The sequence below is a fragment of the Equus quagga genome, chromosome 1 (assembly GCF_021613505.1).
Source record: "Equus quagga isolate Etosha38 chromosome 1, UCLA_HA_Equagga_1.0, whole genome shotgun sequence".
NCBI lineage: Eukaryota > Metazoa > Chordata > Mammalia > Perissodactyla > Equidae > Equus > Equus quagga.
This window is the reverse complement of record NC_060267.1, coordinates 147,554,896-147,577,328: the sequence shown is the minus strand read 5'-3', so window position 1 is coordinate 147,577,328 and position 22,433 is coordinate 147,554,896. Positions and strand designations below refer to the sequence as shown.

General features: G+C 41.4%; 1 protein-coding gene across 1 annotated transcript in view; it reads left to right on the top strand.

The window, feature by feature from the left end:
• Nucleotides 1-220: 220 nt before the first annotated feature.
• STAC (SH3 and cysteine rich domain) overlaps nucleotides 221-22,433 on the top strand; it is a 151,235-nt gene continuing 129,022 nt past the window's right edge. Inside the window, exon 1 of the mRNA XM_046650575.1 lies at nucleotides 221-571. Coding sequence (XP_046506531.1) covers nucleotides 461-571 — 111 coding nt within the window. The 5' untranslated portion in view covers nucleotides 221-460. The remainder of the gene's footprint in view (nucleotides 572-22,433) is intronic.

The following is a 22,433-nucleotide window of genomic DNA, read 5'->3' as shown; positions in this document are numbered from 1 at the left end:
TATCCCAGCTAAACAATCACCCCCGACCCGGTGCGCTGCGCGCCCAGCCTCCCAGCCGAGCCTCTCGTCGCCGCGGGCCCCCTCCTGCCCTCGCTACTCCCTGCGTTGTCCGCGCAGCCCCGCCCAAGAGCCGCCTCCCGCCTCCCCTTTCTCCGGCGGGCTAGCGAGCCCGAGCCGCTCGTCCACTGCCGGGTGGCAGTCACGACCGTGCGGTGGCCGGCGAGGTGGCCGCGGGCGCGGCGGGGCGGGGCGCGCTTTGCCCCTGCCCACGGGAGTGCCGGGGAGGTGGGCAGGGCCGGGGCGGGGGCGAGGCCGGAGGAGGGCGCGTCGGCGCCTTGGTGAGGATGGGAGTCCCGGGGACCCGGAGCTGAGCGACCCAGCGCACGGCGGGAGGGCGAGCCCGAGGAAGGCGAGCCTCGCTGTTCCTCCGGGAGCCCAACACCGTTCCCGCGCCGCCACGATGATCCCTCCGAGCGGTGCCCGAGAGGACGGCGTGGACGGGCTGCCCAAGGAGGCGGCGAGCGCCGAGCAGCCACCCTCTCCTGCATCCACCAGCAGCCAGGAATCCAAGGTACCGCGCACACTTGCCCCAAGACAACACAAACTCACTCTCCTTCTCTCCCTGTCTGTCCACCTTTGTTTCCTCCGAACTGGCGCCGGCCCCGGAGGCTGAGACGTGTCCCTACTTCCACCAGGGCTCAAGGACTGTACCTCCCTTGAGACTTGAATGTCCGGCAGGGCTCGCTGCTAGCGATGCTGGACCACGTCGCTGTGGACCAGCCTCCTCGCCCACACAGACCTGAGGCTGTGCGCCGCGCTTTACCTGCGAGCACACGCAATTCACGTTGACTCCGGGTTCAGAGATCGCTTCCCCGGGTGGTGGTGGCGGCTTGGTTGTTCTGTGCTTTGAACCTGCTTGTGACCACAGAGCGTGCAGGTATTAGGCGGCTTCTGATGGCTGAGGGACAGACAGCGCAGAGATACTCCTCCAGAAAAGCTAGGGCACTTGCGGGCCAGCAAAGGGCTGTCTGTATTCCAAGGGTCTCAGAGATCCTTTGCTTAACAGGGCTCACCCCTAACTTCAGATACCGCTCATTTCAGGGAAACCAGGCAAAGGGAATTGCCGCGTTCACGGGAAAGTTGATGCTCCTCTGGTGGAAGTTAATATTCCCAGAACTTACGCTTGCTTTTATGAGAGTTACACTAACACATATACACAAAACCAACCCCGCCGCACTTCTCCTGTCGCTGTTACACTTCTTCTGAAACTCTCGTGGGTGCCAGGCACATGTTTGGGAATCTTGGAAGAGGATCAAGTAAAATGGGGCTGCTAGCAGTGAGATGCCAAATGGCATCTCAGCCGGGAGTGAAAATCGTAAGATGGAGTTTGTAGTTATATGGGTTTTGTTTTTTTAAGTACAGGGTTCCTGGCTCTTTATACAGATCTCCTTGTGAGTTCCCCAGGCATCTTTGGAATGCGATTCAGTCCCTGTGTAGGAGTGAAGGAAAGGGGATGCCGGTTTGGAGGGCAGGTCAGATGGGGCAAAGAAAAACCTAGTCCCTGTCTCCCTTCACACACATCCCTGAGAGCCCTTGACAAATCAGCGGGATCAAAATCACAGCTAAGTGGCCTGGCTGTCAGTTTACGTGATGCTGGACACTGTACGTATCCCAGCCTCCAGAAGTTAACCATCAAAGACGGCAATCCAAGACAAAGAGCTTTGCGTTATTTTAATTTCAATTTTTTTCTGATAAGTGTCTGACCTGGGCATGTGGGTCAACTCTTCTTAAACTCAGTTGAAAAGGGAGACAAAGTGTTCTACTTTCCAGAACACCTGTGAGGAATACAGGAGATGACCTAAAGTCCCTTCTGGTACAGTGGAAGGACTGAGTCAATGTTTATCCTTTTTCTTCCTGAGCTAAGGGGATGGGATCCGTCTCAGCACAGATGATCCACTCCAATACACACAGCCCACACACATGTACCACCTCTCTGACTGGAAATTTCTGGGTGTCTCATCATTGTCCATCATTGACCATCAGTCAGCTAAGTGATATGGGTTAGCGGCCGTTTCACAGGTGATCTAGAATACTGTAAATGAATGTAGCTAAACTCGACAGTAAAACTGGTATCAAACTTTTTGAACTGGGCCTGTTGCTCTGCAGTAGGCGTGTTCTGGAAAGGGCTTAGCATTTGGGTATACAGCAATATGGTTCAAACACTCTGTATAGGTTTGCTATTTATAGATATCCTAATGTAAATTCTTTGGCAAAGCAAAAGCTACATATGTAATATCCGTAATTATCCACCGATTTATCTGGCTTATGGTTTTGAATTTGTACGTGTCAATTTTTCGCAAAGTGGTCTACACACCTGAAGTGTGTTTATACATTCCTAAATTTGTTGTCGTGGCTTAGGTGTTCTTAATCAGTGATGATGGGCTATGGGGGGGCCTGTGAACCCCAGGAAACTGAATGCAAAATAGTGTGCCTGATTGTGAATCTTTCTTGGCATAGCATTTGTGACATTCTCAAAAGGGTCCAGGCCCCTCAGAAAGGCTAAACTGCTGGTGTGGTGAACTGTGTTAAGGAGGCAGGATGGCATGAAACAGGAGCAGAGGAAGGCTCTATTCCTTCTACACCAGGAACGCCACATTTGAAAGCTCATTGGCATTTACAAGGATCTTCCACCTGAAGATGGGAGGCTAGTGAGGAAAAATGAGAACAAAGCGTTAGTGGTAGTTCCATGTTACTCTCTTCTGAAGTGGTCTGTTTGTCCAAATACCGTGTAGGGCAAGCATGGCTCAGTCCCCTCTCGGCATTAAACTTTCTCGAGAAGGACTTTTAATATTAATTCTTAAAAAACCTTTTCTCTGGTTATAAGAGTAACAAATACTCTTTGTAGAAATTTGGAAAGTCCAGACAAAAATTAAAGAAAAGAATAAATCACCCATTGATCACAGTCCAGAGGCAACTGCTAGTAACATTTTAATCTATCTCTTACATCTTTTTTCATCTATTTTTATATTTACATAGTTGAGAGAAAAAGGTGAGCATCTACTGAATACTTCCTATATTCAGGCATAGCTTGGCTTTTCACAATAACCCCTTGAGGGAGATTGTGCTATTTATTTCCATTTTAAAGATGGAGAAGCAGAAGCTCAGAAAGGTTAGGTGACTTATCCAAGATCACATAGCTAGTTGTGTGAAACAGCCAGGACAGGGACCCAGGCAGTGCGGCTCTGGAGCCCAAGCTCTCAACCACTGTGCAGCTGTCTCTTGTGTTCGCATATTCTTTTACATCCTCGATCACACAGCGTCCGAACCAAGTATTTTACATGCCAGAAAAGTCATTTGCAACAGTAGTTTGGTCTTCTTGTCTTAAGAAATCTTTGAAAATAAATTGAGCCATATTATCATGTCAAATGATTAAAGACCAATTCTTGTCCAGCTTCTTTGCATTTGATTTTGCAGTTATTTCCCCAAAAGTATATTTAGGGAAGTAATTAAGTGCAATATCACAGAATCATCTGGAAAATGGGACCACAACAAGTCCTCTAGTCCAGAGGATCCATTAGGAGAGGAATGATGATGATTCAACACCCTGAGCACATAGAATGTTTCCAGAAGTCCATTTTCTTTGCAAGTTCTTTGGAATGCTAAATCATAGAATGTTAGAGTTGGAAACATTAGAGATCTATTCAGGGTATTTTTTTTAATTATGGATAATTTTTATTGTGTGAATTTATTTTATTACTGAAAATTTCAATATACACAAAAGTAGGGAAAACAATATTAAAGAACCATCATGTTCCTAATCACCTGGCTTCACCAATTATCAATTCATGGGCCGTCTTGTTTCATCTGTTACTCCACCAGCACTGCCACCGCCCCCCTCCCCATACACACTGGATCATTGTAAAGCAAATTTCAGACATCAGATCACTTCATCCAAGAATATTTCAGATTGCATCTCTAGAAGATAAGGGCTTTTTTTGTAAACGTGACAACAGTCCTATTATGACATATTCCAGGGGTTTTAAATCAAGAGTCAGTATATTCTTTGGAGATTCATGAATGGTCTTTGGAAGATCTGTGCAAAACTAGAACCAGCATTCAAAATTGTACATGTACATGCGTATGTACATCTTCTGGAGAGAGAATCTGTAGCTTATATCAATCAATAAACTATCTATAGCTTTCAAAGGCTATTTAAATGTCCTCTTGTTTTCTCTCTTGAGGAAATCGAAGCCCAAAGAGAGACAGTGAGTTGCCTAAGATCACACAGATAGTTATTGGCTCATACACCTAAGAACGCAGTCTTGGACCTAGGACCCAGTACAATTTCCTCAGAGCGAATTCCTGTAAGCACAGCAGTAATGTAGTCTACGTGCTTTTCTTTTTCATAAAATTAGTTGAGTTGAAAGAGTTTGAAAGCCACTGATGAACCTCACCCCTCTATCTTTCCACGCACTATTCCAGAATGACCACAACCTAATTTATTTTCTAAATAAGCCATTTGAATGCTAAGAAAGACTATTGAATACTAAGAAAAATTTCCTATATTTCAGCATCTCTGATTTCAGTGTCTGTCTTTTCTCCTACTGACTTATTGACAACAGAGAAACCTTACTAGGGTCTAAAACGAAGGTTTGGTATGGATGCCCTTTTCCATCATTTGTATGACTCAAGGTTACGTTTTGATGATGTGGAGGGCTTATAGGTTTTGATGTCAAATAGAGAAGAGTTCAGATCTCTTCTCATTAGTTGCCACCTCTGTGACTGTGGGCAAGTTGCCTAACCTCTCTGAGTCTCAGCTTCCTAATCTCTAGAATGGGGATGTTAATACCTAGTTGAAGTGGTTTTTATAAGGCCTGAGAATATAAAAAGCATCTGACATATTGTAAGCATAAAATACTGTTTTCTTTCTCTTCCTGCATCAAATTAGATGACTTCTGTCACTAGCCTATCCCAAATGTCATCACTGGAACAATTTCAGTAACCAAAACTGACATTCCGATAATATAACTGAGTTTTCCTCCCTTTGGACTCTGCGTTGTGCTGTTGACTACAGTGAGATTTCACCTTAGCTATTTTGCATCCCCAAGAAAATAAGCCATAGACTCACCAGCATGTGACTTCAATTTCAAAAGGCTGATATAAGCACCCAATGCCCGAGTGGAGCCATGGACCAAGATGCCCCTTCATTCCTGCATGGCCCACTTTGAACCTGGGCCACCATCCAATCGAGGGAGAAGAAATCTCTAATCATGAGTACATACTCTGCATCTTCCAAAAAGACTTCTGTGGCAACAATCAGCAACTATTTATCGGGGGCCTATTTTGTGCCCAGCACATGCCATACATATGGATCAGGAATTTAACTTCTACAGCGGAGAAGGTGAAAGAAAATGTAACCTTGGCTTTGCATTCACATCGCCTTGGGAGTCCAGGCCATAGACTAGATCTACCAAATTGAAGTCTCTGAGTGAAGGTCCCAGGTATCAGTATTTTCTTAAAGCCTCCTTAGCAATTTCATTGTGCAGCTGAGTTCCAGAAACACTGCTCTAGACTGTAAGGATTGAAGAATGTCAAAGAAAGCAAGAGTCTTCCCCTTCCAACAAAGGTACTTGAAGGAATCATTTGTATTTACTCTGTCTTCTGCTTCACTTCTCATTTCCACTTCAATCCAAAGAAATGGCTCTGGCAAAGTTGACCTGCTTTTATCCTCCACGCTGCCCAAAAATCTTGAGCTTTACTCCATTCCTGCTGGATTTACAAGGTTGATTATGCCCTTATTAAGTTATTTTCATGAGTATAAAAGTAATAGCTACCTCATATAGAAAACTGGAAAACACAGAAAAATATAAAGGAAAAAATTCACTTATCACACCAGCACCTAGAGATAAGAATTATTAAAGTTTTTGTTGTATTTCTTTCATATACGTTTCCATTTTTACACACATACCTACTTGAAACAAAATTGGAAAAGTGTATACATAAATATGCATTGTGCTTTTTCTCTCACTAATGTTATACATAAACAGTTTTATCATACTCTTAGATAATCAATAATGTGAATATTAAAGATGGCATAATATTCTATTTCATTGTTATACCACATCTGTTTTATCAATTCCTTCTGATTGCATGTTTAGGTTCTTTCTTGGATTTCACACACTTAAAAATATTAAAATGTGCATCCCGATATGTAAACATATTAATATATCTCTGCTTACTTTCCTGGGAAGTAGAGCTGGTAGGTCTGGATATAGACACCTCTAAGGTCTTTTATTCTCACTGACACAGTGCCCTCAAGAAAGGTCATGTCACAGTTTCTTTTTCTAAGTAAACTTTTTATTGAAGTATGACTTCATACTAAAAACTGCACACATTATGAATTAGAACTTAATGAATTTTCAAAAAATAAACTTTTGATTTGTGTAAAACCACCACATAAACCAAGAAATAAAATATTAGCAATACCCCAGAATCTCCCTCATACCCCTTTCTGCCACTGTCCTCCTGAAAGGTAAACAATATTCTGACTTCTAACAACGTAAGTTAATTTCACTTATTTTTGAACTTCATATAAATGGAATCATACAGGGTGTACTCTTTCATTCCTGGCCTCTTTCACTTAGCATTATGTTGTGAGATTCATCTATGCCAGTACATGTAGCAATAGTTTTCATTTTCATTGCTGTGTAGCATTCCACTGTAGGAACAGACCACACTTCATCCACTCTATGGATGATGGAACTTTTGATTGTTTCTTGGTTTTGGCCGCTTTAAGCAGGGCTGCTATGATCATTCTTGTACATATCCTTTGTGGCACATGTGAAGACTTCTTTTGGGTGTATATCTGGGAGCTACGTTGCTGGGTTGTAGAGTATGCACATGTTCAGCTTTCTTAGATATTGTCAACTTTCCAATGTAGCTGTATCAATTCATATTCCCACTAGTAATGTATAAGAGTTGTATCTGCTTCTCATCTTACCAACACTTAGCGTTGTCTGTCTTTCTCATTTTAGCCATTCTCATAGGCGATTAGTGGTATTGCCCTGTGACCTGAACTTGCATTTTCCCAATGGCCAATGAATTTTGAAGATTTTATGCTTATTGTCATTTGAATATCCTCTTTTGTGAAGTAGTTGTTCAGGTCTTTTGTCTATTTTTCTTTTAGGCTATCTGTCTTCTTTTTAATTTGTAGGAATGCTTTACATGTTCTGGATACAAGCACTTTGAGATATAAATGTATTGCAAATATCTTCTCCTACTATATGCTTACCTCTTCTCTTCTTAACAGAAATTCTTACTTAATGTAGTCGATTTATGAATTTTCTTCCTTACAGTTGTTTGTACTTTTTGTGTTCTGCTTATGAAATCTTTGCCTACCCCAAAGGTGTGAAGGTACTCTGCTACATTATTTCCTAGAAATATTATTGTTTTTCCTTTCACACGTAGGCTTATAATCCATTTAGAATTGCTTTTTTTGGTATGGTGTGAGGTAGGGGTCAAGATTCATAACTTCACTGTGCTGTCACCTTTGCCGTAAATCAGATGACTATATTTCTGATTTATGTGGAGGTTTCTATTCTGCCCCATTAGTCTGTTTGTGTATCCTTGTACCAATATAGCACTGTCTTAAATGTAGTGGCTTTACTAAAAAGGTCTTGATATTTGGCAGAGTAAGGCTTCCAGCTTTGCTCTTCTTTTTCAAAACTATTTTTGTGATTTTTAACTCCTGGCATTTCCATATGCATTTTAGAAGCAGCTAATCAATTTCCACAAAAACACCTCTAGGATTTTGATTGGGATTCCACTAAACCTATAAATCTATTTGGAGAGGATGGACATGTATATACCATTAGGTTTTCCAATAATCTATCCGACTCCAGAGTATTTGCTTCTGCCAAGTCTCCCAGGGCATCGTTAGCTGAGAACCAAATTTTATGTTACTTTTTCAGTTTTGGAGTTCCAAGACCAAACTGTGTTGTATACAATTGAGCCCCAAATCTATGTGAAGGCAGATCTATGATTATGATTTCCCATGGAAATATTGATTGGTTGACTGTCCACTTTATGTCTATGCTAAGATTTCTTTTTTGTCAACCCGAGTTGGTAAGAAACCTGTTTCTAGTTTATTCTTTCTTTTTCAGATCTCTGCTCCATATAAGCATCAACATCCAATCCCCCTAGGTAGTTTTTTTATTTATGGTAAAATATACGTAATATAAAATTTACCATTTTAAGCATTTTTAAATGTACAACTCTGTGGCATTAAATACATTCACACTATTGTGCAGTGTCACCACCATCCATCTCCAGGACTTTTTCATCCTACCAAACTAAAACTGTGTACCCATTAAACAGAAAGTCCCTATCCCCACTCCCAGCCCCTGCCGACCACCATTCTGCTTTCTATCTCTATGAATTTGACTGCTCTAGGTACCTCATAGAAGAGGAATCATATAATATTTGTCCCTTTGTGACTGGCTTATTTCATTTCACATAAATCTTCAGTGTCCTTCCATGTTGTGGTATGTGTCAGAATTTCCTTCTTTTTTAAGGCTGAATTCTATTCTATCACATGTGGATATCAATTTTATTTATCCATTCATCCATCAATGGACACTTGGGTTGCTTCCACCTTTGGCTATTGTGAATAATGCTGCTGTGAATTTAGGTGTATAAGTATCTGCTCAACTCTCTGCTTCCGTTTATTTTGAGTCTATATCAGAAGTGGATTACTCAATTACATGGTAATTCTATGTTTAATTCTTTGAGGAGTCACCATACTGTTTTGCACAGTGGCTGGACTGTTTTTGATTCCCACCAGCAATGCACAATGGTTCCCATTTCTCCACATCCTCACCAACACTTGTTATTTTCTACTTTTTGTATCCCAATGTGTGTGAAATGGCATTTCATCGTGGTTTTGATTTGTATTTCCCTAATGATTGGTGATGTTGTGCACTGTTTCATATGCTTATTGACCATTTCTATATCTTCTTTCAAGATCCGTCTGTTCAAGACCTTTGCTCATTTTTTAATCAGGTTATTTGGTTTTTTTGTTGTTGAGGTGTAGTATCATAGCCTTTTAAATGAGAAATTTTGAAGGAGAAAGATGTATTGAACTTTTTTACTGTTTTAATTACATTTATTCACTAGCAAAGAGTTATTTTCACATTTTTTATTATTTATATTTTTCCTTTTCTATTCATGTTCTTATCCATTTTAATAGAGCAGTCATCCTTTTCCTATTGCTTTTTAAGAAAATTCTTTATAAATATTAAAACCATGATCTTTCATATATGTTGCTAATGTTTTCTCAGATTGAAATTTCTCTTTCTATTTTATTACATTTTCAACGTAGATTTCTTTTTCTATGTTGTTAGATGTTTCAAATTTATTTAGCCATGGTTTCTTCTTTTCTTTATATTTAGAAAGGTCTTCCCCGCCCTCGAAGCAAATAAATATTAACCTACACGTTTCTCTAGATCCTTACCATTTACTTTTATCACTTTAGTCCATCTGGAATTTATGTTGTTATATGGTATGGAAGAAATCTAATTCTTCTCCAAATGATTAATAAGTATTTCTAAAACCATTTATGGAATAATTCATTCTTTTTTCACTGATTTGAAATGTTACATTTATTATGTAATAAATGGTAATATGTACTAGATTCTCTTTCGGAGTCATCTGTTACATTCTAATGATTTTGCATTTATTACTATACTGTACTTTGGTATCACTATTATACTGTTTTAATTATTGCAACTTTGTAATAGACTGATCAGTGATAATACAAGTACCCTCCTAGAAGTTTTATTTATTTATTTACCTGCATTCACCTTTTTGTTTTCCCACCACGTTATAAAAATAATATTCTGAAAGTAATTGCATGCACGTTTTAAGACCATTTTAGTGAAATCTTTACAAATAATGAAATTTCTCATCCAAGAACACAGTATATATATATCTTTAGTTGTTGAAATATCTTTTATGCCACTCTTAAGTGCTTGGGAATTTTCTTCAAATATTTCCTGCCCAATTCTCTGTTAGCTATTTCCTGGATATTTTATACTGCTGTTAGTTACTATTTTGAACCATCTCTTTTATATTTTCTAACTGGTGATAGCTGGCATATAGGAAATTTGTTTTTATATTAATTTTGTAATCTGTTCTTTTAGATTCCATTTCTTATTCATTAATAAAGAAATACAGTGTTGCTTACTGTTCAGAGCATGGACTCTGGAGTCAGACACAGCTATGTTCATTTCCCTGAGCCACTTTGGGATGCCACTTAACAAGCTTCCCTGCCCTTCACTTGCCTGAGCTTCACTGTTATTTCTGTAAAGTGGGCATCATAATGCCCTTCTGCAGCGTGGCCATTGGGGTTAAATTATTTAGTGTATGCTAAGTGCTTAACACAGTGCCTGGCACACAGTAAGTGTGCTTAGTAGATTATCATCAAATCTACAATAATAGTGTTGCCTCTGTAACTATAACTCTCTCTTAGGGGGTTGGGGAGTTGTGGAGGAGTAAGGTAAGTAGGGACAGGAGCTTATTGCATTAGAACTCCCAAAATATGGTAAATATTAGTGGAGGTATTGGGCTAGTACCTGACTTATTTAAATGCCACCAGTGTTCTGCTATGAGTGTACGCTGTCTGTAAGTGGGTATTGTACAGTGTTAGTGCTAAGGGGCGGCCTTAGCTCTCTTGTATCTCAAGCCACTCTGGAAGCCACTGCAAATATCCACATTCAGCCTGAGAAACAGAAGATGGTGCTTTGCAAATTCAACTTCAAGACAAATCCGTTTCCACTAAATCACTCCTTAAGACACGCTTCTACACAAATTCCAGACTTCCCACTCATGTTCGCAATTAAACCGAGACAGTCTTTCTTGTGTTAAAGATGGGTAATGTTCTTAGCTTGCTAAGAATTTCCATCAGGAATGGATGTGGAATTGTTTCAAATGACTTTTTGGCAGGAATCAAGGTAATCATGTGATTTTAGCGGGGTTTTTTTGTCCTTTGGCCTCTTTATGTGATGGATTATATTAATAGATAGCCTATTATTAAACTCTTCTTACATTCCTGGAAAAGATCCTACTTGGCCATAGGGATTTTCTTTTAATAAACTGCTGGGTTCTGATTGCCAATACTTTATTATTTTTATATCTATATACATAAGGAGATTGTTCTTTAACTGTCACTTTGCATCCTTGGTGAGATTTTCTTTTTAAGGATATACCAAGTTTTAAAAAATGATTTGGGAAATGTCTATGGATGTTTGTGTTTGTTTTGGTTTGGTTTTTCTGTGGAACAGTTTATGGAACCCAGATCTCCTCTTTGAGTGTTTGGAAAAAACTGTCCATAATATCTAAACCTAGCACCCATTTAAAATAAATTTTAAAAACATTTTTTCCACTTTTTTATTCTATTATTTTTTTCTAAATGTGCTTGAGTCAGATTTGTTAACTTGTATTTTGCCAGAAACTCATCCATTCCGTTTAAAACCTCCTAACATCTCTGCATGAGTTATTGTAGGACAGCCCTGGGACCTCCCTTCAATCTCGTCCCGGCTTCACTCTCTCTAGCAGGATTCCCATGTGCTTCTATCCTGTGAACACCCCTTTTTGTAGCTCTCTATGTTTATATGACATTGGCTCCTTAGATCTGGATTGGAATCAGGAGAGTTGTATACCAGTGCTCACATTTCCACCTTACCAAGAGAAAGTATTCCTTGCTCCCTCCTTAAATCTCTCACAATCCTTTGATTGCCTTCCTACAGCTGTAACACTTCCTCTCTGGTCCTGTTGGCTGTCACTCACTTCCTCCTCCACCCATCATTTAACCGTTGGTCTTCCCCAGCATTCTGTTCTCAGCCCTCAGCCCTTCTCACTCTCCATAATCTCCCTGGATCTCTACCGGCACATCTTCCCTATTCTTTTTATCTGATAACTCCTAAATCTGAATCCAACCCAGACATCTCCCATTTGAGCTCCGGACCACTATATCCAGCTGCCTTTTGGACAACCTGTCTTAATGGCCTCCATACATTTTAAAATCAAACTACCCTCAACTAAATTCATTATTCTCGACTCAAATGCCACCCAGTTCCTCTTGTGTGCTCTTCTTCTTGTGTGTTCCTCCACAGACGAGTATCATCCATGGAGTCAACCAATTCAGAACTCCAGAAATCATCCTCGATGACCCCCAGGGGGCCTGAACAAAGAGGTTTTGGCAGAAAGTGGACAGGAGACAAGATGTCTGTTGGCCCCCAGAGAATGCTTCATTTATCTGAAAGTGAAACTTGTACCTGTTTCCTGTTCCTAATGGCCCCCATAGCTGAAGTTTCAGTCAGCATGTTTTCCTCTAATGCGGGAGCGGCTGTGACCACAGCAAGAGAAAGAGCAAAGAGGAGAGATCCAGAACACCCTGGGCTCCCGGGAGTGCCACTGCTTCCAAGCCCTCCAAACTGACGTGAGGGAGGGAGAAAAGAGGCACCCGAGTTCTGTGTCCTCCTGAGAAAACCCCCAAATTCCTGCCCTCTACCTCCAACACTCTCAGTTTTATCAGAACAAGGTAACCTCGAGACCTTGGAAAAGAACCCCATCGCATTCTTTTCCCAATGTCTTTCACCAGAAGAAGATGGCAGAGCCCCCTTCCTCTCCCATTGTTTAATCTCCACATGGGTCTGCACATCTACTAATCCAACCCCATCTGCCACCCTCCCCAGCAATCAGTACCCTCCATCCTACCCTTTGGAATTCACTCTTCAGCAAAATCCTCTCTCCTCCACTTCTTCTCTGAGGTGTCCTTCACTTCTTACTCTGACGCCCAGTCTTTCCCTTGAAGACTTCTCAAGTGGTGACTCTTTTCTCCTTCATCAGGCCTGATTGTTGGGGAGGCACTCTTGCTGCTGCTTCCAGAGTCTTGTCTCTCCTCCCCTAAACCTTGGAGCTTTAAAATCCATGCACTCAGGCTCTTCTACCCACTGCAAACATCAGCAGTCACTTACCAACTCTGGGTGGGTCTCTCTGTTCTTCATGATGGTAGAGCCAGGCTCACTCTCACTCCTTCCAAGACTACTCTTGTCATAATCTTTAGTGATTTTCATACGCTGCAAACAACTCTTCCAAATACCCTGACTTCTTCAGTTCTTAAACTTTTCTCCTCTTCTGATGCTGTCCTCTACACTCTTCTATGTCACCACCCACTTCTGTGACCATTCCCAAGACTTTTTCTGCACAATGATTGCACCATCTCCAGAATCTCCCTTTCAGTCTTCCCGTTCTGTTACCACTAGCTGGTATATTTCCATCTACTTCCCTCTAACACCCCTATTCCAATACTATTTCAACCCCACCAGAGCATGAGTCCATTAAACTGGTAAGCTTACCCCCTTTTCTCCATCACTCACCCATTTTAGATTCTCGTGTTCCTTTTTTCTATCGTTGTGATTACTCCTTATAAACACCCTGAACTTCCTTGTGCCTCTGTCCTTCGTTTGGAATCACCTAGAGAAACTTCAACTCTGCCTAAAGCCAATTTCCAACCTACTGCCTACCTACACTTCTGGAGAAAATAGAGAAGTCAGATGATAATCAAAGTGAAAAAGATGCATAATATGATTTCAGGCAGAGGTAGAGCTACATAGAAGAGTACAGCGTGGAAAGGGGCAGCGTGAGGAGCTCTTTTGCATAGAGAGACCAGGGAAGGATTCCATGAAAAAGTGACTTTTGAGTCAGAGACTGGAACAAAGTAAGGATGTGAGCCTTTTGAAGATTTAGGGTAAGAAGTGAGGGGAGGAGGGGACCAGGCAAAAGCCCTGAGGTGGGAACAAGCTTGCATTTTTGAGGAGCAGCAAGAAATCTGGGGTCCTTATTGCTGAATGAACAAGAAGAAAAATGTCAAGAGGTGAGTCCAGAAAGCTGTGAGTCCAAAAGTGAGATATGTACTATCCAATACAGTAGCCATTAACCATGTGTAGCTAGTTAAATTTAAATTTAAATTATTTAAAATTAAAAATTCAGTTCTTTAGTCATACTAGCCACATTGCACGTACTTGGTAATCACCTGTGTCTAGTGGTTACTGTATCGGACACCACAGATTATGGAACATTTCCATCATTACAGAACAGTCTAATGGATAGTTCTGGCTAGATCCTGTGGGAATTAATAGCCATGCCAAGGAATCCAGATTTTGTTCTAAGTTTGAGAGACCACCATTTCAGGAATCCAGAGAAGAAGAGGATCTGTACAGTACATGATTTACATTTTACAAAGATTTCTCTGGCTGCTGTATACAGTGGGACTACGGCATAGTTACTGTGGAAGTAAGGAGGCCAATTAGAAAGCTAGTCATCCACACTAAGAAGAATGATGTGTTAGACCAGGTGTTAGTTAGTGGAAGATGACAAAGTGATAAGTTTTAGGATATATTTTGAAAGTAGAATCAACAAGATTTGCTATGAATGTGTTGTGAGGTGAGAGAGAGAAAGAGAAACCAAGGATGACTCCTAAAGCGTTAATGGGAGAATCAAAAGGGATGTGTATATCAAAACCTTTTATGATCCATGAAGCCCTGTGCAAACGTATATTGGTAGCAGTCATGGTAAATTTCAAGAAGATGGGATGTGAACTTATAGATAACCTTTCAAAGATGGAAACAATGATTGGCTTGATTGAAATTGTACACCAGAAAGTTGAAAAAGCCAGAGGAAAATCTTAGAAGCTGTGCAGAGGGATTTAGATTTGAAGAGTGAGGATAGGAGGAGTCATTAGTGTTGTAATGGTGAAGTGAAAGGTGGATTGGCATGGAGAGAACCTAAAGCCAGGGAGGTGAACAATCCAGTCTTAAGAAAATGACAGAGGGGAAATGCAAAGGAAGAGAAAAGAGAAATCATGAGAGGACTTTCAAAGACAAGTAAGTGTCTGGTTCCTCCACAGAGAGCCATCTTTATAGAGATTGCACAAGGGGTGGAGGCTATGCTCAACCAGGAGGACCCTTATCCAGCCAGAGACCACACAGAGTGAATGGCCAGAATAATTGAATATCAATTCCAAGATCAGAACCAGAAACATGGAGACAGAGAAAGTTCCAAAAGGTGGGATAAGGCAAGAAAGTGTAAGAGCTAATGTTAGCAGTGAAGAAAATATGAAGCAGGACAGAATGAGGCTCAGACGAAGTCATCAGGAATTAAGATTGTGAATTTCACTGCTTTGCTGAAGCTCTTCTCTGCTATGCTACTTGGTCCATGTAGGTTATTGAACAACCTTAGTTATAATGGTCAGTTGTTAGTCATAGTAATCTACATTCACATCTCCTCATGTGACAAGAAGATGGTGACAAAGGCCAGAGTTATCCAACAAGAAAATACTTTGATTTTTGGTTTCCATTAGCATAGACCATCTCTCCACAAAATTAAAGACCAGGTAGGGGTCAAGGAGAAAGACTGGATTGTAATAATTTCCTTTAGTCAGGGAGTCTTTCTGGTAAATAAAAATTATCACTATAATAGAAAAACCTCTCTGATCACAGTTTTGGCAGAAGTCTGTTTCTTTCTCCCTTAATTAATGTTATTTTTAAAGCACAACAGAAGTCCTGACCCTGGAGTTTAATAAGCTTAGAGAGATTTTCCAATTGATTTCCTTTGCTACATTTTTTAGCAGTTATTGAACCAAAGTTTTATCAAGTGGAGTATATGACTTAGATATACATTCAAAAAGTCAATTATAAATTGGATCTCTGCTCATTGGACAATATTTTCCTACTGAGTTTCATTAAGAAATTTGAGATGAAGTTCCTTGTAAAAATAACAATAAAAACCACATGCTACAAATGCAATAAATTTTCTAAATTAGATTTATGATTAAAAAATACTAGAGATGATTTTCTGATAGTACATTTATTAGTACTATGCGAAATTACTTACAACTTTTTTTCCAGAAACATGTTCTTGGAGTTCCCTATTTTGGGGCAAATGTGTTCTTTTCATCTAAAAAAAGTACAGGGAAATCTTATCAGGCAAAGATGCTCAGGAAAAGAGTCATCCTGGAGAGTCAAGCCTTCTTGATAACAGAGAACATGTCCTTTTATGTTCCAAGCTTTCTCTCTTAGGAATTTTGCTTGCAAATCTTTCTATAATCTGGTCCACATTCCCTTACTTTCAAAAGCAAAATATGTCACATAGAATTTTATTTACGTAGCAGAGTTGCAAATGCTTTGTAAATTTCAAAGCAGTGATATTGTTTTTGTAATTTCCTTTTCTGACTTACCCAAGATCGCCATTTTGAACACCAGTTACTGAGCTTCTTGTGTTTAGGAGAGTTTTTTTCCTTTGCACTACTGACACCACACTACCGTGCTCACTGAGTTCTCGTGTCTGACTCTAACATTTTTCTATCTCTTACCACACAAAGACCATCCCTCTCTCCAGGCTACTTTGAGGCTTCTAACGTGTTTCTTCTAATTTGCTTTTGTATTAAACAATAAATCACCTAACTTGGTGGAATTTCATGTTCCTTAAAACAAAACAGACACTGAACTATCGACTATAAGTAAATAGAGGATTTTTGGTTTTTAGTGTTTTTGTTCTTTGCTTCTTTTTTTATTTAGTGATTGGTCTGGTAGTTCATCAGAATTTTTGCTTCTATTTCTTGGTTCTTGGCTACATTTTCTATAAGTCAGTTGCTGAGTTTCTGATAGGTTTAATATTTCTTAATTCTTGTTTAAAAGGCAAGTGGAGGGGCCTAGCCGGTGGTGCAAAGGTTAAGTTTGCACGTTCCGCTTCGAAACCCCAGGGTTTGCCGGTACGGATCCCGGGTGCAGAACTACGCGCTGTTTGTTGAGCCATGCTGTGTCAGGCATCCCACATATAAAGTGGAGGAAGATGGGCATGAATGTTAGTTCAGGGCCAGTCTTCCTCAGCAAAAAGAGGATTGGCAGCAGATGTTAGCTCAGGGCTAATCTTCCTCAAAAATTTTTTTTTTTAATTTAAAAAATCAAAATAAAAGGCAAATTGATAAGCTGAAGTTGCTGGCATGCATTTGTTTAATTAATTTAATTAATTAACTTTTCACTGGCTGCTTAATGTGTTGATCAGTTTGCTAGTGATCATCCCCAATGGACCTCCCCTTCCAATTAACATTTGGAACAATAAATTCCTAAATATAAGGTATCATTATTGTCAAATTCTATAGAGCGGATTTTTTTCTAACTGCTCTATTGGACTCTCTCTCTTCTCCTCAGGTATACAGCCAGTAAGTGAAAATGATCAAAATAAATATTCCATGAATAAGTTGCATGTGGCAAAAAAAGCAAAAGGAAGAAAAATCCAGCTTACAAAATTAAAACATGCAGCTTATGATTCTTCCCATGAATACAGGAAAGAACACGATATAAAATCAGGAGACTCATGTCAGACCACAACTCAACCCACGGAAGCCTCTCAAATATGCAGATTCTTAATCCCTGTGAAAGGGCTTTCTTCCAGAGGGAATAACTTCAATCTGGTTCTGATAACCCAGTGCTCTAGAATTTCATGGATTTTATGAACTTCTCTAAGAAAGCAATATACATTGTTTCATATGTGATTTGTTTGTTTGTTCTTGTGGTTAGAATTATTTTGACAAAGTTCCTTTCACAGACTGCCTATACGGTAACTTTTGCTGACAGCAGGCAGTAAAAAAAAAAAACCTGATACTCTAATTTGTAATAAATCATGGGGTTGAAGATGGGAGGTATTTTAAATTTGTGTATTAGGAGCCAAGAGCAAAATGCTAAGCCATCTAGCTTTATGGCAGGGCCCTCCCTGGTTCTTAATTGGATCTTCACTTGTAAGTTTATCCACAGCCTGGATGGACAGCTGCACACCAGCCTGCATCTCACTCGTCAAGCCCATCCTTCTGGTTCCCAGGCTCTGGACAGCAGCTGTGAGACCAGAGGAGTCCCATGAGGAGGGTAACAGCTGTGACCTCATCCCCCATCAGACAAAGTGTCACCTGCCTGTTTATAAGCTTTATAATAAGCTTATAATAAGACCATACTAGTACCATCTATGAAGATATGTTAAAAATAAAGAAAGGAAGAAAGGAAGGGAGGGAGGGAAAGAAGGAAGAGAGAGAAACAGAGTCCCCGTCATCAAACCCTATAGGACCAACTTTGAGGAAGCCTGCTTCCAACATATAAAGTTGCTCTAGCTACAGAAGGTGCTGAATTTATATTTTTATTATTCCTTTATCCCTCACCCGAGGTTGGGGTCTCTAGAAGTAGATCCTGAGGTTCAGAAGCATGTAATTTATTGAGGGTGTGCTCGCACGAGAAACCTACAAGGAGGAAGGGAGTAGAACAGGACAGGAGAAGGAGCTGCACAAGAGACCAGCAACGTGGTCTCAGATAGTCTTGGCCTGACCCACAGGGGGCCCCTGGAGCACAGACTGCACCACAGAGTTGTCCCTGCCTGGGGCCATATGGCAGGACTGATTACTCTGTATCAGTCTTTGGCCCCAGAGGTGGGGGAGGGGGCAGGTTTTGCATAATCTCTCAAGGGAGACAGTTCCCATTAGCTGTTGGCAGTTCTCTGAAGGAAGAGCAATCTGTACACCAAAGCAGCTGGGTGATGCGTGCCAGGGCCCCAGTAGAGAGGATCTGGGCAGCACCAACAGCACCCACTACCTTGGGTTTCTACCTGTACCACTCAGACACAGCAGTCGTTTCCCTTTTCCATGCTCTACCATTAGGAATTTTGCTAAAATTTTTGGTCCAAAAACAAGTGCTACATTTGAAAAAAGTTTGATAGACACCTGAGGAAAGCATATAAGAGCTGTTGGCATGCGAACTGGCTGCTTAGCCCTACCGGAGCCCGTATGCTCTAGCAGGAGAGTACACTAGGGATCTTGGTGGGGGCAGGGCACTGGCGCATTCTACACTTCTGCCACCAAAAAACAACATTTTACAGAGAGGAGTGGTACTTGGTGAGATTTCAGCTGGCCAATTTAAAGTGCAGAAATGGCTGGAGGACAGGTGGCCCAGCTGCCTTGCTCCTCCTTAGTGATCTGTCCTCTACCGTGACCGTCCTCTAACCTCAGAATAATTGGACCCATGAGAAAACTGCTGCTATGGGGTAATTAACTCAGGACTCCTGGGAAGACACCACGCTGGGTTGGCCCAGCTTTGCTCCTTGCCACTCCCCTGCCTCCTTCCCAAGCTGTGGATTTGGGTAAACTCGACTTCATATGCATCAAGTTTGATCATAACTTGCTCAAACCTCCGAACAAACTTTTATGTCCATCTTGAAGCAACCGGGAAATCAAGCTTCTAAAAATGTTGTTGTCCCTACATTTTAGAGTCATGTTGGCTTGTGAAATCAGTCTGTCCTCTCTGGAAGTAAAGGAACAGATGACCAACTGAAGCTTCCTGAAGGAGGCAGGGGAAGCTCCCAGCCACGCTGTTCCTTGGCAGGGATTTCACATTCAAGGACACTCCCTAGTCCATGCACAGAGTGAGCCTGCCTCTCCCAGCGTATTCCTGGAGGTTTTCTTGTGCTCAAAAAATGCTCATGATTCTAAAAGTCATTAACAACAAGGCAGTAAGTTGCATCACTTCCAGAACCTTGCAGAGAGCTACCTTAAAGACCTGGATAGAAAATAGCAAGTGTGTCAAATTGGAGCTATAGTTAGACCTGCTGCAGGGGACCCAAGGAAGCCGGCACTGGTTGCTTTAAGAAGTTGAATAGAAATGACTCTGGGAGAGTCGCAGCCACAGACAGGCCTAGGATTCCACAGCTGCTGCCTTCAGGCACCTGGGAACCCACTTCCTCTCTGTCTACAGGGAGGACAGAAATATGGATTCTTCCGTGGATTTTGTCACAGCAGGCAGAGCCAGCTACGTAATTTACGGAGTCTAGTGCAAAATGAAAACAGGAGGACCTTGCTTAAACATTATTAAGAATTGCAAGAGAAAAATAGCAGAGAACTGAAGCAAATGCAGGGCCCTTCTAAGTGCAGGGCGCTGTGCCGCCACACACAGGTCGGGCGTCCCTGAGGCCGGCCCTGCAGTGTGATCCCCACAGCAGTTTGGCAGAACAAGAGAAGGGAAGGGGGGAGGGGCCGGACCTTTCCCTAGGACTTTCTGTGCGGGGTGATCTGGGTACATCATTTCATCTAATCCTCATTTGACAGATGAGGAAACTGCAGACGCCCAGGCTCAGGAAAATGAAGAGGCCCTCCTGGGGGCACGTGGCTGATCTGGGTCTACACTGAAATTCCTCTCCATCTCTTCTTCCAAGTCCCTGTTTATTTGTTTGTGTTACCTTTTGCACATCCACATTCCTAAAGCAGTAACGACTTGCAGGGAAAGCACATCTGTTTTCAAATTTTATTCCCTATAAGGCCAAAGAAAGAGTGAGCATTCATAAAAATTTTTTTAATAAATAAAAGAATTAATAAATGGTCTAGATCCTACTTCAATAACAACAGCAACAATAATAATAACAGTGGAAATGCAAGAACAGAAGAGGAAGGAAAGGAGGAGAGTGGTGGGGGGAAGAGTCAGAGAGTGGAGAAGGAGGACGGGAAGGAGGAGGAAAGCCAGTGTATGCTGCCCAGTCACTACATACCGTTTTCCTTGCCTTGTTTAATCCTCACAGCAATCTTCTCCAACAGACCTTGTCTTTCTGCCCACTTTACAGAGGTGGAGCCGGAAGCTCACAGCAGTTGGTACCTGGCCCGAGCCCTCCCACCCACAGCCCCCAGTCTGTGTGCAGCTGAAGCTAGATGCTGAAGGCTGCTCGTTCCTGCTCCTCTGTGAGGAAAGCAATGCAGGCTGTGCTTCCCATGTCAGGGAGGGTCTCACAGGCCGTTGAGTGCACATATGACATCCCCCTCCAGGGAGGCACAGTGAAATACCTTTAGCACAAATAGTAACAGCAGGTGCCATTTACTGAGTCCCTGCTTACTGATTGCCTGCTCTTCACTCAGGCACTTCAAATCCTCTTCTAATCCTTCCAACAACCCCTTCGCAGTAGGGTAATATTCCATCCAAATAATAGGTGAGCAAACTGAGGCCGAGAGGGTAACTTGTCCAGGCGAATGGTCAGCCCTGCTTTAAAGATCCTTAAAACCTCATCATTCAGAATCCAGACCTGGTATAGGTATTTAATTGCCTTCCTCGCAAAATTCCCATTGATATAACTGAAAATATTTGTTGAAAGATTACATCAAAACAAGATGGGAACACAAGAAAAGATACCATCAATGAGTCAGAATTTGTGAGGAAATTGTGGAAGATTTGAAGCAGAGAGCATTGAAGTATGGGAGAAACCAGATGCGAGAAAACTGTTGTCCAAAGCAGGTTGTGGACTTAGTAGTTACAGACAGGAGAGCCAATGTTCCCAGCGGAGCTCCAGAGATGCCCAAGCTAAGAGTTAGCAGATGCAAAGAGCAAGGGTGGCCTCAGCACTTACCCAGGCGAGTGGTCAAGCACTGCCCACAGTACAGAGGTCTTGTCATTCCTCCTCATTCCCCAAGGATACAAAGAGCTGGAAGCACAGGGTCCTGCCTGAGGCTAACACCTCAGGATATGTGTCTAAACAACCTAAAGCATTAGCCTAGGAAGTCACCCAGAATGGATTCAGGGGCCAGACAGAAGAACAGAGACCAAGATAATTCCAGACTTCAAAAATCGTAACTACAAGAAAATAATAAACAGCTTTAACCAGGAATAAAATACATTACTGCACTCAAATCTCAAAATAAAACCCTCCGTACTTTGGCAGTTGTGACAGTCTCCATTCTGCCTGCTGCGTCCTCACCCACATATCCTCGAGCCCAGGCTGCCTGCCAGCCCTCCCAACTGAGGTGGATTCAGGGGTGGTTCTACATAGAGCCTCAGCTGCAGCGGAAACTCACCTCAGCTGCCTATATCATCGAGCTAGTTCTTCACCCATAAATTGAAACAGACAACGGAAGCATGAATGAGAAGGACCGGTGTGCACAAACCATGTAAACTAGCCCAGAGAAATGAGAGAACACAATGGTTAGGACTACATTTAAAAACTTTATAATGGTATCTTCAGAGAGATTCAAGAAGTTTTGTGACCATATCAAAATAACTGGTTTCTGTTTTTTTTAAAAAAGGGACAATCAATCCATAGGAATGAATTTTTGCAAAAATAAGACTTAAAAAACCATCAATGCAAGGCCTGAAAAGTAGAATGAATGAATCTGAAGACTGATTCAGTAAAATGGAAAAGATATAGCAAAGGAAGGGAAATTTATAAGAGAAAGATCTGGAGATATTGAAAGTAGAAACAGGAGGACAACCAGTCATCTCCAGTAGAAGAGAACAGCTAAAATGGAGGTGAGGAGATAATTAAAAAAAAAAAATAGAAGAAAATTAAGAAAAAAATTTTTAAAT